Raw genomic sequence first — 15355 nt, 5'->3', positions numbered from 1 at the left:
TGAAGTTCATGCACTGGTAGGGTCCCTAGTGACTGACAGCAGCCAGCCGGTTACTCCCTCCCTTCCCCCAGCTGCCTGCTGCCACCAGGGCCTCCTCCTCTTCCCCTAGCTGGCCCCGCTCCTGGTTGAACTCCCGGTCGAGGGGGCAATTTGCATACTACGCTTTTATTATATAGGATTACTAAAAGTATTGTATAATATCTAGTTGTTATAGTTTAAGTAAATAAAAATTGAGGTAGTTGTTAGAAATTTTCATCTTTTTTTAGATCATTGATCTCAGGTTAGTTATAAAAATTTTTATTATGTCTGTTTTTGTGCTAGGGTCTTTAAATAATTTTGTAAAGTAGAAAAAGTCCTCCAGTATCTGTTTACATGAGAATTGGAAAGATTTTATTTAAAAGTTTCCTTAAAATACTCTAGTTTTAGAGAACCAATATTACATAGCCTAAATAACTAGAGATCATTAGTGTTGACCATATTTACATCATAAAAGCAAATAACTATTCTTGTGTGGTTGGGTTGGATTTTTTTTATAGTGATTGGTGGTGGTGGTTTCTCCTAGTTGTAATGTTTTTAGGACTTTTAGACATATTTAGTCATTTATTTCTGTTTAATACCATTTCTCATAAAAATCCAAAAGTTGGAGAAGTCTGATGGTATGTTTAGCCTGAATATCTCTAGAGCAAATGATTCCCTAGGCCAGGGGCTTAATCACAAGGAACAACAACAGCCTGTAATTATTGGAATCGAGAGTCTAGGACAGTGGTCGGCAACAGCGGCAAACCGCATGTGGCTCGCGAGCCGCAGTTTGCCGACCACTGGTAAAGTAATACATATCTTAAAAGTGTCAGTATCTGTAAGGGTTCCTCATGTAACTTGGAGTCAGTTATTTTGCTAGACTGGGTAGTTTCTTTAACATTATGAAAGTGGAATAATATGACTGCACTTACAAGGGTAAATATCCACTGACAATAAAAATTTTAAAATTTCCTTTTTTCTACATTCAGACATCGGGTTAGGTTTTTAGCAACATGAAGTTGGTTCTTGTCTATATTATGATGGCAAATTTAGGTGTTGGAAGGGTAGAAAAGTGGGTAATTAGGTATAGGTAGACTTAGTTTAAATAGGTACTTAAAAACAACATGAGACTGCTCTGGTTTATTCTTATAATCATTATTTAGTCTGTTTCAATTTTAAACACTGCTTACCAGCTGCATTAAGCTTCTACCATATTAACCTGAAGTATGCTAGAGAAAATAAACTAAGACAAAAATAAATTAATTTTTCTGTTTTTTCTTTTAACTTACATTTCAGGATCAGACTTGGCTTGTATTCCAGGCTCAGGGTGCCAGAAAAGTAAATAATGCACAATACTTAATGTTTATTTTCAGTACTCTTGTTATGGGCAATTAGACGAATTTTAGTGATGATCACAGGCTTCTAAATAGGAGGGGGCAGTAACTCCTATAAATACCAATTTCCAAATACTATCTCTCCACTCCAGCCCATCACAATAGTTTTAAAACCTGTTTTTGTTATTGTTTTGTTTTGTTGCTTTATTTTGTTTTTTAACAGGAGAGCCAGTGTAACTCCTTCAAGACTGGAGTGACACACTCTGCATCTGCATCTGCCTCATGTGAGTTCTCATTTTGGCAGCAGCACTCTGCTAGGCTGGAACCTCTGTAGAGGTTTGCCCTGCCCCCGCCGGCCTCCCCTCCCCCCCCCCCCCCCAAAAAAAAAATCTAGAAACTACTACCACAAGTGTGTCTTGGTGCAAAGGTAAAAAGTGCATGAGAATTCCAAACTTCCTGCAGAAAGTTTCTGGCTCATTCAGAAGGCGCACTGTCTCCTCTTACCTAAGTTCTGTCTTGTATGAATAACATTACCCAAACAGAGCTCATAGCTCTTATCCCCACAACATGCAGTTGATATCTTTTGAAGAACTGTTTTTTTCCTTGGAGATGATGGAGTAAAGAATATCTTTAAATGCTCTCAGTAGCTTTAGCTTTCAAAGCTTCGGTTGTTCTCTTTATAAGCCGGCTAGTTACGTAACCCAAGGACACTGTGTGCTGCCCTAGTGGCTGAAGCAGTCCTCTTTTTCGGATTCTAGCCCTTAAAATAACTTTTCCTTTGTCTTTGGATATTCGGTAAATTAGGATAGGCCTGAGGACTTTCTCAAAGAAGAAATAAGCAGTACATGTGTGAGGTTATGTTTACTCTGAAGCTACTGGCTGTGTTTTGGGAAGTCAGTTGTAAGAATTGAGCTTGAAACTATGCATCATTTACTAGCCAGTTTTTCAAGAGAAATTAAAATTAGAGCCTTTGTAGCTGTGGAGAGGCATAGCACTCTATAGTCAGAGGTAATGTATATAGTTCTCCACATATGTCAAGGCTGGCTCATTGTTTGAAAGAGGAATTTTATTTGTTTACTTATTTATGTATGTATTTACTTTTCAAAAAATGGTGGTACTTTGTAGGCTTCAGGAAATAGTCATTTTTGCCATCAGGTCAGAACAAATTGTGATTATTCCCAAGGGACACTTAGAACAGAACTTCTAAACTAGTGCTCTGTGCAGCTGTGGTTCTGTTTCTCAAGCCCTGATTGTGCTTTATAATTCTCTGACAGATGATTTAATGACCTGGGAGTTCGTGTTGCTGAAATGATTATCCGGGAAGCTTATGAGAAAATGTCAATAGCTCATAGTTCTTACTGATTTATATAGAGCTTAGTGAAATAGATAGTGTTGTCAAAGTGGAGCTTGGCCTCTCTCTGCTAAATCCATTCCCATCTGTGACTAGAGCAGTTTATTTTGGACTAGATAAAAGAAATTGGAGGGATAGTGGGTTTCAACACCCAAGCTTAAGTTTTGATGAGCTATGTAATCTAGAAATTCATTTTAACAGTGGTCGTGTATTTATAATACACGTGGCATTTATAATATACCCCACAGAGAACTTTGGATGAGACTTAGGGGTAACTTAAATTCTTGCTTCAGCTAATGTTTGTACTTGCTATTATATAACTTCAGGTCAGCAAATGGGGAAAATACATCGTATTTTTGGGAAGTACCCTAAACTCATTGAGAGAAAGGAAATGTAGTTTATTTCTATAGGTGGAATTTTTAGAAGGTCATTTCAATTGAACACTTGAAAGGAGTTCTGCCCTGGAATAAATACAATGTGGCAAGTGTAGAGGGTTTTATTTTTTCTGCTATTCTAGGGTTTGTTCTGGCAAAATGGGGATCTGAGATTTTATCTCCCCATCTCATATTTTTTCCCCTACTAAAAATTCTGAACAAATTATTTTGGATTTTAGTCCAAAACGTCTCATAGACATAGTTTTAATCACTATTACTCCATTCTATAAATTACCTTATTTTCTAACTAGGGAAAATCGCTCATTTAGGGAATTGAGGGTTTTGTTTTGTTTTTGTCTCCCATTTTTAAGGCAGATCCAGCAAGTTATCCTTCTGAAAAATTTTTAATTGAAAACATTTTATATAGGCCAAATCATAAGAGTCAATGGGTTACGCCAATTGGTTCACTATACTGGAATTTTGTTTCATTATTGTTTGAAATAAATGGGGCTTTCTAGATTGGGAAGTAATTTTTGTTTTATGGAAATTTTAAAATGTTATTTTCTGTCAATTGTGGTGGAATCACTGGGTGGGTATGAGATATTGTTTTATATTCTCAAATTAATTTAAATTGACATCAGTGGATACCATGCTTTCCTGTTTTTATGATAATACACCTGACCTGCCCTGTTAATGTGTATGAATAGTTAACACTTCCTTTATCACAGTCGATATCATCTAGATGTAAGAATTTCACACTTGAGACTTCAAAAAATTTTTTTGTGTGTGGTGAGGATGGTGTTGGAATTGATGGGAAGAAAAAAAATATAGCCAGTTTTGAAAATGCTAGCTGGGGTTAGCATTAGCATTAATTTGTTAATACACCCCGAGACGAAAAAGAAATGACAACTTTTGGGGGGCATTGTTCAGATGAGATGAAACTCAGTGCATCTCCTAAAGGACCTTAATAATTCTAGGGTTTGAAAATATGACAAATGTTTAAAGGACTTTGAATGCTCACCTTGCTTCTTTAAAATTTCAATTTTTAAAAACAGATCAAATACATCAATAATGTTACAAGTTTTAAAAAGTATAAAAGAAGTTACATAAAATCTTCCTTCTTCCTTCCACCGTCTCTTAGCCATTCATCTATCTCCCTTCTGTGGAGCAACCAGTATTATGATTTTCTTTTATGTATTTTCATAAGTAATCTAAAGCAGTGGTCGCCAACTGGTGGTCCGCGGACCACTAGTGGTCCGTGAGGTCAGAAAGGTTGGCAACAGCTGGTCTAAAGGATTGCTTTTGGAAAGGGAAAGTTGAATTGTACTCATTAAAATATTAACATTAACTTGGATAGGCAGACTAATTGCAATGAAAAAATCAATTGGAGCCATAGGTTGTATGTTAAATCATAGAAAGGAGAATTATAATAATGTAATGATAATAGTTGCATTATTATTAGAATGTAGGAATAGAATGGATTTGTTTTTGGCCTCATTTGGCATTTAGCAAGAAAACAGGTCTTTTTTTTGGGGGGGGGATCTTTTTTTTTTTAATATGACTTATCCACTCCTAGAGACTGAGGGAAGTATGCTTACCTAGATACTAAATATTTCATTTGGAAGAAACCTAATTAAAGAAGCAACATTTTGTTTATGCTGGATTGCAGTGATGATTCTAAAAAGTATTTTTTATTATAGAAAACTTCAGATATATACGATAGAAGAGGAACAACCCCATATTCCAAAATCCATTTTATTTCACCTGTAAAAAAACAGTATGCTTCTTTGGCAGATAAGAAGACATATTTTTTAGGCATATAATTGCACATCCCAATTCTTCCATAATCACATCTAATAAAATGAATCACAATTCTTTTTTTTTTTTTTGGTTAATCCTCACCAGAGAATATTTTTTTCCATTACCTGTCAGAGAGAGTAGAAGGGAGGTGGGGGACAGAGAAAGAGAGAAAAAGAGAGAGATAGGAAGAGATACCAACTGGTTGCCTCCCACACATGCCTTGACTGGAGATAGGGCGCAAACCCCAACCCAGATATGTGCCCTTGACCTAAATTGAGTCCGAGACCCTTGGGTGCAAGGGCCAACTCTCTAACCACAGAGTAACACAGCCAGGGTGAAATAACTTATAGTTCTTTAATGTCGTCTAACTCCCAAGTTCACATCTTGATTTTTCTAATTATCTCAGACATGTCTTTTTATGGTTGCTTTTGCAGTAAAAACTTACACAATGCAATTGTAATGACTATGATATTGTTAGGGCTGATAAGAAAACAAGTGAGTCCTGACAAATAGAATTATGCTGCTTGAAGAAGGAATATAATGTAGCTACCAAGCCAAATCGGAATTCCAAAAATAGACTGGTTTTTTTTTATAGCTCATTTTTAAGGATTCGTACACCAGTTATGCACACCAGTAAAGCCTTCAACATATATAGACCTCTACCTAGTTTTCTATTTTACTTACATTCTCATGTAATGTCACAACTGTGCATATTAATTTTCCCTCCTCTTTTAGATTGTATGCATGAAAGACTAGATAAAGAGTAAAACAATGTTTGAATTAGGTTCCTTAAGAATGAAAGAACTATTCTGAAATGTCTGATAATTTAACTGTTCCTGCTGTTACTGCTATATATAATATTACCTGTTTCCACAAACTAACAATTGAGTTCTGTGATTACTTGGGGCAATACAAAACATGGATTTGGGGCAAAAAGAAGAGAAAAAAAAGGCAGACTTAGAGTAACTGGTAGAAATTTAGGAAGAGGGAGGAAAGACTAGAAATTCACTCATTTGCCTTCTATTTTAATTGGCTATTCTTTTAATGAGAACCTTTTCTTTGTGCAGTATACAAGTCCCCAGAGTACGAGTCCCTTGGTTTTGAGCTTACTGTGGAGAGATTAGTTTCTATTGGCTATCCTCAGGAACTGCTCAGCTTTGCTTATGATTCTACATTCCCTACCAGGTAATTTTTCAAGATTATTTTGGATTAAGACCCCACTTATCCCCAAATTAATAATTCCAAATGCAGCCCTGATTAAAAAATAAAGTGTGTTTTTCTTTTCATTTGGTTGGTGTTGATTTTAAAATGATCAAGGACTTTTCATGTACACCACCATATCTTTTCTGTTCTTGAATTGAGCTTCATTTATTGTTATTGAAGGAGATCCATTTATGGAAAAGAAACAGGATTACTAGTAAAACTGATGGGCAGTAATCAGTCACAGATGTTTCTACCTATATATAACTTTGGTTGTTGGAAAGCAGTTACAGGTTTTGCTAATACACTTAATTTGGTAATCAGGAGCCTCTTTTTTATTTTATTATTTTTTTAACTTTTTATTTTTTTAAATATTTTTATTGATTTCAGAGAGGAAGGGAGAGGGAGAGATAGAAACATCAGTGATGAAAGAGAATCACTGATTGGTTGCCTCCTGCATGCTCCACACTGCGGATTGAGCCTACAACGTGGGCATATGCCCTGACCTGGAATCGAACCATGACCTCCTGGTTCATAGGTCAATGGTCAACCACTGAGCCATGCTGGACAGGCAGGAGCCTCTTTTTTAATTTAATTTATTGATTGATTTGAGAAAGAGAAAGAGAAATATTAATTTGTAGTTCCACTTATTTATGCATTCATTGGTTGCTTCTTGTATGTGCCCTGGCTGGAGATCCAATGCACAACCTTGGCGCATTGAGATGATGCTCAAACCAACTGAGCTACCTACCTGGTCAGGGCTAGGAGAGCCTTTTTAAAATATATGTATATATTTATTGATTTCAGAGAGGAAGGGAGAGGGAGAGAAGATAGAAACATCAGTGCACACCCCACACTGGGGATCAAGTCTGCAACCTGGGTATATGCCATGACTGGGAATTGAACTGTGACCTCCTGGTTCATAGGTCAATGTTCAACCATTGGGCTAGCGGAACCTTTTGATAGTTTGCATTAATAAATTTGATAAGAAAGATTTAAGATTAAGAAAAATTGTGTTTTTTGAGATGTCACCATCATATATGTCCCATATACAACATCTAAAAGAGGGAAATATAAGCTAGTTCAGTTTTGTCCAAGGAAACTAAGATGGAACCAGCTATATTAAGAGGAATTATGGTTTATACCTTATTTTATTAAGCTCTCGTTCCTTATAGAAAACAGTTGTGATTATCTAGACAGAGTAAATAATTTTTAGTTGCTCTGGGATTGGTTTTTAAGATTTAATTCACTTAATTTAATCTCTAGGGTTATGTTGTTTTGGGACATACTTGAATTGCCATAAAGCTTGAATAAGATGTGTTTGGTTCATGGTGATCGAGTAATGTAAGATTATTGCCTGTATTGTTTTGCATTATTGATAATGTTTTCATTTTCACATAGGGGACTTGTCTTCGATACACTATATGGAAATCTTTTGAAAGTTGATGCCTATGGAAACCTCTTGGTCTGTGCACATGGATTTAACTTCATAAGGGGGTGAGTACAAAGAAACCTTTTAGTCTCTTTCTAGTATTTGTATAGTCAGACAATATGAAGATGACAGTGTCTTCCTGGGTTCAGTATACTTTTCTGTGTTTTTTTATTTTATTTTTATTATTAAAGAGCAATTCTTTTACATAAGGATACTTTACAATTACTTATCAGGCAGTTAAGACCCAAACTGACTTATAAATAGAGATAGCAGTTACATTTTGTTTAAAATAAGTGCTTTCTAATGATAGATCATTCAAAAAAGGTAATCTTGAAACTTGCCCAAAAAGAACTGTAGTGGCTTTGACTTGTTTGAGATTCTAAGATTTTTATTTTCTCCTTTTTAATACAGTTCTCAGGTAGCTGCTCAGAAGAGGTATGTACATAAAAGTGCTTTGAAACATTTAAAACTACAACAGTGTAAATTACTAAGATTTTTAACAGCTAATACATTATTTTTTTATATTCTAATGAAAGCTTCAAATATTTGATTATGTTAAAATTTTTTAAAACATGGGGTTAAAATGAATACAGGGTAATAATATTTAAAACAAGTAAGGATAAGCTTTATTTTTATAATTAGACTATTTTCACTATTCTTACTAATTTGGACTTTTTACCCTAGAAAACAGCAGATAAAATTTAGTGTCTACTATTTTTTTTAGTGAAACATCCCAATTTTCTCTTTAAACTTTACAATACCACAGTTTGACAACTTCTATAATTATGGCTTTACAGTTATACATTTTCTGTACTACTGTACTACCTACTTTACCAGTGGCTCTATATTAGGATCAGAGCAACTCTTAAAACCAAAATAGATTATGTGTCAGTCATTCGTGTAACTTTGTCATGAATTATTCATTCTCAATGGCCAGGTAGTAAAAACACAGTCTACATTGAAATTGTTAAAGAGACAATATCTTTTTGGTAAATAAATTTTATGATAAGAGGCACCAACTAATTCAAACTGTACTCGAGTTTCCTTTAAATCTATGGGTATAGCAAGACCCTACTTAGAATTGAAGCATCTTATGCAAGACTCTTCAGCTGATTCTTGGAAATCTTCAGAGCTCAAAGATTTCCAGGTATACATAGTGAGAAAAGTGTGAAGTAAACACCCCACCTTGACACATCTGTACAGGCCTTTCTTTCACTGTCACATCTGCCCTTCTTTCACTGTCCCTCTCATGAGGGCTTTGTTCACAATCCATGAATATCACGATGCAGGATTTAAACGTGAAGTGATTGCAAGTAGTACTAGCAACCTAAGCTATTTTACATATGGATATTGGTACTACAATTCATAATCCTAGTGAAGATGAACCAGCATTCTATTTATTAATGTCTGAAAAGGGACTTTTGTGCTGTGGGGGGAGGGGTAGGTAGTCAAGAAAAGAGAGAGAAGCAGTTCTATAAATTAGTACTGCAATTAGATTTACTAACTCAGTATCCAAAGACCTTCTTTCTTCCCCTAAGACCTTCTTTCTTCAAAGACCTTCTTTCTTCCCCTTTCTTCTTTCAAATACCTCCTTTGGAAATAAATTTAGTAGTGTTTCAAAAATAAGTCATTTATGAGTAAATACAGAATCATTCAACCAGCACTTAGCACTGTATGGTCTTCTGAGTCAAAAAGTCCATGGAGAAGAAGGGACTGAGGATGGAAGATGAAGGAGAAAGTTACTGAAGAACATGGTAGACAAGGCTGGCACCTTACAATGCCTTGCCAATGAGTTGGGGCCTCAATTGCAAAGGCTTTTAAAGTTTTAGAATAGGATAATATTGAGATCAAATCTTTATTCTGTGGGTTGCACAAAGTTAGCAGTAGTCTATACTATATAACTTTTCCATTCAACTTTAAGTCTAGCATTCCTTCTTTTATGATATATTCCCCCTGAATTAATTTTTATTTAAAAGATATATTAGCATGATTTGGCACTCAATTTAAACAAAATGTTATTGTTAACTGTATTTATAAGTCTTTTGGGTTCTAATTGCCTTATAACTATTAACTATCCCTATGTAAAGGAATTATTCTTTAATGATGGAGGGAATAGGAAAGTATACCTAACAGGGCAATGCATATAATTACTATTCCCTTTCACCTTAATTTTCATTACAGAAAATCTTGGAAAGCTAGAAATGATATATTATTCTTTATTGGAAGTCTTAATTCAGATGGGTGACAAAGACAGGAAATAAAGTGATTTTATTTTTCAGAGTTTATGCCATTGTAGTTAACCAACCCAAGCAGGAATTTATGCAGGTTACTCTGAGTATGAACTTTAAATTTGATGTTTGTTATTTAGATTATTAGTTGATCTCCATAAATTCACCATGGGAATTGTGTATTTTTATATTTTAGTGTTTTACCCTTCCTGTTTCTCTGTAATATTTTTATTAATACCATCCCCTTCCTCTTGCAGTGTTTCATTTCACTCTCTAAGGTTCTCGTGCGTCTCTAATAACTTGTTTTCACTGGCTTCTTTCTTTTGATCCCTAAATGTTCTCCATGAATATTTTCTCAGTCTCCTCTTTTTACGGTACTCTTAAGTGGCCTCCTCTACTCAATAATAGTCTTCATGACTTCACCTACTACGTATACATAGATGTTATCTCTCAAGTTTGAATCTGTTTTAAGTTCTTGATGTTTGTTTCTAATTGTGCGTAAAAATATGATTGCTTTGAGCTTACTGTATCCAAAATAAAACTCCTCTTACATCTACTTCTTATCTAATACTCATATTTCTGTTAATGGAACCACTACCCTCTGAGAGACACCTTAATGTGAACATCATTATCTTTTTTTAAAATATATTTTTATTGATTTCAGAGAGGAAGGGAGAGGAAGAGATAGATAGAAACGTCATTGATGAGAGAGAATCATTGATTGGCTGCCTCCTATACGCCCCACACTGAGGATTGAGCCCACAACCCGGGCACAAGCCCTGACCGGGATTCGAACCGATGACCTCCTGGTTCCTGGGTCGACACTCAGCTGCTGAGCCAAACCTGCTGGCTATTATATTTTATTTTTTTAAATTTTTTTTATTGGCTATTATCTTTTATTATTATCTTATTTTTTCTTTCTTTTTAAAAATTTATTTATTTATTTGAACATCATTACCTTTGATTTTTATGTCCCTCATCTGCCACATCCAATCAGATGCCTAGTCTTGTTCATTTTACTTTGACAATCTCTCTTGAATACATTCTTCCCTTTAAAAATTTCCTTTGCCATCTTAAGACCCTACTGCTCTCATCTAGGCTACTGCAATAACTGATTTCATAGTTCTTTCTTTCTATGTCAGTTAACTTTTAATAAGTTATAATAAATTAAATTACTTCATAATAAATTACTGCATAATAAATTACTGCATAATAAACTACTTCAGAACTTAGTAGCTTAAACAATGACCATTTTATTTAGCTCAAAATTCTGAAAGTTAGCTGGATGATTCTGGGGTTCCTCAGCTGATCTGAGGAACCGAACCCACGGCCTTCTGGTGCACAGGACAATGCTCCAACCGAGTCACACCAGCCAGGGCCAGATTGAAAACTTTTAGGCTGCAACCTGAGCTTGTTCATCTTCATGTGTAATATTTGGAACTCTGCCTTGCATGTAGCTGTTAGACTATTGGAATGATTTTTCTACCTGAAATAGTCTCACTCATATGTCTGGCAGTTGGCAGCCTGTCGGCTGGGGTGCCTCATTTCTGCATGTAGCCTTGTATCGTCCAGCAGGCTATCGCGCTCATTCACATGGTAGTCTCAGAGTCCCAAGAGCAGCAAGAGGAGGCAAGCCCCAGTGCACAAGTGTTTTCGAAGTCTGTTTGGGTCCCATTTATTGTTGTTGAAGCCTGTATTCGAGGATGGAGTCTCACAATAGGAGGAACTGCAAAGTCATATTACAAAGAGATTTGTAGCCATTTTTGCAACATACCACTTTTTTCCCCCTTCCATTTTATCCTAAGACTGCAACTGATTTCTTACTTTTATAATGTAGCTCTGCTGATTTTATCCCTATGCTTAAACACTGTGAGTGGCACTTTGGACTTGAAGGAAGTTAAGAACAATAGCATGATCTGCCTCAATTTATCTTTCTAGTTTTATTTTTCTCTGCTCCCCCTTCTCTACTCAAATTGGACTAGTTTCTAAATTGGTCTGCCTAGCCTTTAAGGATCAGCTCATATGCCACCCTTTCATGAATCCTTCCTAGATTTTTCTCTCCTTACTCCCACATTTACTTTTCTCAATCCCTTAAGTTGAAATGGTCTCCCCCTCCTCAGTTTTCTCATAGCTCTTTGCACCTTTCTTGTGATTTTTTTACCCTGTTATAATTGTCCCTTATCAAACTGACAACTTTTTTAGAAATTTATTTGAGAGGGAAAAAAGGAGAGAGAAAAAATACTCATTTGAGAAAGTTATACATCAATGTGGGAGAGATTCTAGTACATTATTCGGTTGCCTCCTGTACGTGCCCCCAACAGGGATCAACCTAGGTATGTGCCTTGACTGGGAACCCAACCTGTGACCTTCTGGTGCAGCGGTTGCCAACCTTTCGGACCTCACGGACCACCAGTTGGCAACCGGTGCTCCAAAGGTTTCCTTAAACTAGCGGTTGCCAACCTTTCAGACCTCATGGACCCGCAGACCACCAGTTGGCGACCGCTGTTCTAGTGCACAGGACAATGCTCCAACCAACTGAGCCACACCAGCGAAGGCCAGATGGAAAACTTTTTAGGGCTACAACCCGAGCTTGTCCATCTTTATGTGTAATACTAGAGGCCCAGTGCATGAAATTCGTGCATAGGCGGGGGGGTGTCCCTCAATCCAGCCTGCACCCTCTCCAATCTGGGAACCTTCAGTCGGACATCCCTCTCACAATCCAGGACTGCTGGCTCCCAACTGCTCACCTGCCTGCCAGCCAGATTGCCCCTAACTGCCTTCCCCTGCCGGCCTGGTCACCCCTAACTGCCCTCCCCTGAAGGCCTGGTCCCCCCCAACTGCCCTTCCCTGCATGCCCGGTTGCCCCCAACTTCCCTCCTCTGCCGGACTGGTCGCCCCTAAGTGCCCTCCCCTGCAAGCTTGATCGCCCCAACTTCCCTCCCCTGCATGCCCGGTCACCCCCAACTTCCCTCCTCTGCCGGACTGGTCACCCCTAAGTGCCCTCCCCTGCAAGCTTGATCGCCCCAACTGCCCTCCCCTGCATGCCCGGTCACCCCCAACTTCCCTCCTCTGCCGGCCTGGTCACCCCTAAGTGCTCTCCCCTGCAAGCTTGATCGCCCCAACTGCCCTCCCCTGCTGGCCATCTTGTGGCAGCCATCTTTGACCACATGAGGGCAGCCATCTTCTGTGTTGGAGTGATGGTCAATTTGCATATTAGAAAGGATTTGGAAGTCTGCCTTACAAGTAGCTATTAGAATATTTGAATGAATTTTTAAGAATTTATTGACTTCAGAAAGGAACAGAGAGGGAGAGAGGGAAACTTCAATGATGAGAGACAATCATGTATCGGCTGCCTCCCTGCATGCCCCCTACTGGAGATTAGCCTGCAACTAGAGGATGTGCCCTGACCAGGAACCAACCACTGAGCCACACTGACCAGGCTTGAATGATTTTTGAATGATGAATATTTCTCATAGTTTTTATAATGTTAGTTTTTTGAGTACCAGTTAATTAAAATTTTTTTCTTTCAGACCAGAAACTAGAGAGCAGTATCCAAATAAATTTATCCAACGAGATGACACTGAAAGATTTTACATTCTGAATACATTATTCAACCTACCAGGTAGATTCATTCTATGCTTATATAACTGATGCTTTCTCTTCTTTCCATGATTATTTGTCTTTGCTCAAGGGAGATAAAATAATTTGAATTTTCTCACCTAAAGCTTATGAATATCTATTCTTCATTTTTCAGAGACCTACCTGTTGGCCTGCCTAGTAGATTTTTTTACTAATTGTCCCAGATATACCAGGTATGTATATGGTATAATTTTTTTTCAATTGTTTTTGTAAAAAATTAATGTACAGGGTTTTAGAGAACTGGCCATTGTAGGTCTTTTCTGCTTTTCTGAAGTGAATTTAGTGCTAGTGAGAGATGCCTCATTGCCAGCCTGAGAGATGGGACGGCACCAGCAGCTCCATGCAGGCTCTCACCTCCCACTCGGCCCCTCTTCTTGCCAGTGTGCTGCAGCCATGTTTGGAAGGGACCACTTCTGATTGGCTTCTCCTGGGAATGAAGACGGCCAGCAGAGGTGCTAATTGTGACAACTGAGTGGGAGGTTTGTGTGATAATTATCTGTCAAGCAGAATTACACTAAAACCCCCCTACTCATTTCACAGCAGCTACCCAGGAGCCATTCAGGGATGGTAATTTAATTTCATTCCCAGGCCCAGCAAGATTTGATTGAGGAATAAATACTGTTTATCCTCCCTGAAGTAAAATTTTGCTTAAGTCTTGAACAAGTTATCCTCTCCTTTTTAGGAATTTGTATAACCACTGCTGAAAGTTCAGCTATATGTGCTAGAGTTTGCTAACCTCCTTATCCTCTCTAGGCCTTACCCACTTCAAGGCACTGAATTGGGTAGAGTGCTAAGTAGCTAAGCTAAATAGAAAATAGGCAATACCTTTGTATCTAGAGATGTTAGAAAAGTCAGGGTAGAGAGAACCTAAATTACCAACTTTAAGTTTTAATGTTTTTTTGATGGAACCTGTTTCTTAAAAGTGATGAATAAAAGAACTTGATGTTTTTGGAACTGGCCTTTAGCTTCCATTCAGTGTATTTTATCACTGTCTTTGTTTACAGTTATTGTATTCCATTGAACACTATAGTCATCTCTGGTGGCCAGATGGATTTTCATTAGGGAGTAATTATTTTCCTAATTAGCCAGTGCCATTATCCATGTGATAATGGAACCTTTGGGTCCCTGGGTAATGTGTGATATTTTATTTACCCTCTTTTGGATTCCCTATCATGTTCTTTTCATCTCTCTGTAGCTGTGAAACAGGATTTAAAGATGGGGACCTCTTCATGTCTTACCGGAGTATGTTCCAGGATGTAAGGGATGCTGTTGACTGGGTTCATTACAAGGTACCTAGGAGTTGCTGCTTTACCTGCTCACTCATTGGCATGTGTTTTATATTGTCTGACATTAACTTTCTAGGTGCAAATAGAACCGAGTTTTTTCTCTTTAAAACAAAACAAAACACACAAACAACAAAAAAACCCCACAAAACTGTTTTGCCCCCTAGTGATAGCTCTTTATAATACTTTAATACTTTTGTTCTTGTCTTTGATTGTCCTGCTTTCAGATTGTGCTTGGTTTCTAGATCTTATTTCACAAACACACTTAGAAGAGATTTTAGTGTTTATATTATACTTGCTGTATCCTATGAGGATAATTATGGTCCTTTTTTTTTTTCAAATACTTGACTGATAATGTTAACAAATATATTAACATTTACTATAAATTGTACTGAGTAAAATATGAAATGCTTTTTGATGTCTAGGTTAAAATAAGAATAATTTTATATTTTAAATACATTTTGGAAGCAGAGTTGGAGCAGATCACATCTGCTACTTTATCCTGGTCTTCTCCAATGTATCTGCTTTTCCATTTTGGTAATACTTAAATGATGCATCTGGGTTGATAGTAGACATAATTTGTCTTATAAACTGTTAGTCTGATTTTCTTCTTACTTCTTTTTTTTCTTCCCCTAGGGCTCCCTTAAAGAAAAGACAGTTGAAAATCTTGAGAAGTATGTAGTCAAAGATGTAAGT

General features: G+C 37.0%; 1 protein-coding gene across 7 annotated transcripts in view; it reads left to right on the top strand.

Moving 5' to 3' along the window:
• Positions 1-15355, top strand: part of NT5C2 (5'-nucleotidase, cytosolic II) — an 86634-nt gene that overhangs the window by 61604 nt on the left and 9675 nt on the right. For 4 of the 7 annotated variants that reach the window (XM_079794269.1, XM_079794270.1, XM_079794266.1 and 1 more), the window contains 7 exons: positions 5945-6062; positions 7479-7574; positions 7921-7944; positions 13268-13359; positions 13492-13549; positions 14572-14665; positions 15296-15349. In XM_079794269.1, coding sequence (XP_079650395.1) covers positions 5945-6062; positions 7479-7574; positions 7921-7944; positions 13268-13359; positions 13492-13549; positions 14572-14665; positions 15296-15349 — 536 coding nt within the window. Of the gene's footprint in view, positions 1-1575; positions 1637-5944; positions 6063-7478; positions 7575-7920; positions 7945-13267; positions 13360-13491; positions 13550-14571; positions 14666-15295; positions 15350-15355 lie in introns of those variants that run through there. The other 3 variants (XM_079794268.1, XM_079794265.1, XM_079794271.1) reach the window with 2 other exon arrangements.

This window comes from Cnephaeus nilssonii (assembly GCF_951640355.1).
Source record: "Cnephaeus nilssonii genome assembly, chromosome: 16".
Taxonomy (NCBI): domain Eukaryota; kingdom Metazoa; phylum Chordata; class Mammalia; order Chiroptera; family Vespertilionidae; genus Cnephaeus; species Cnephaeus nilssonii.
Note: the sequence above shows the minus strand (reverse complement) of the source record. Positions and strands in the feature narration are given on the sequence as shown.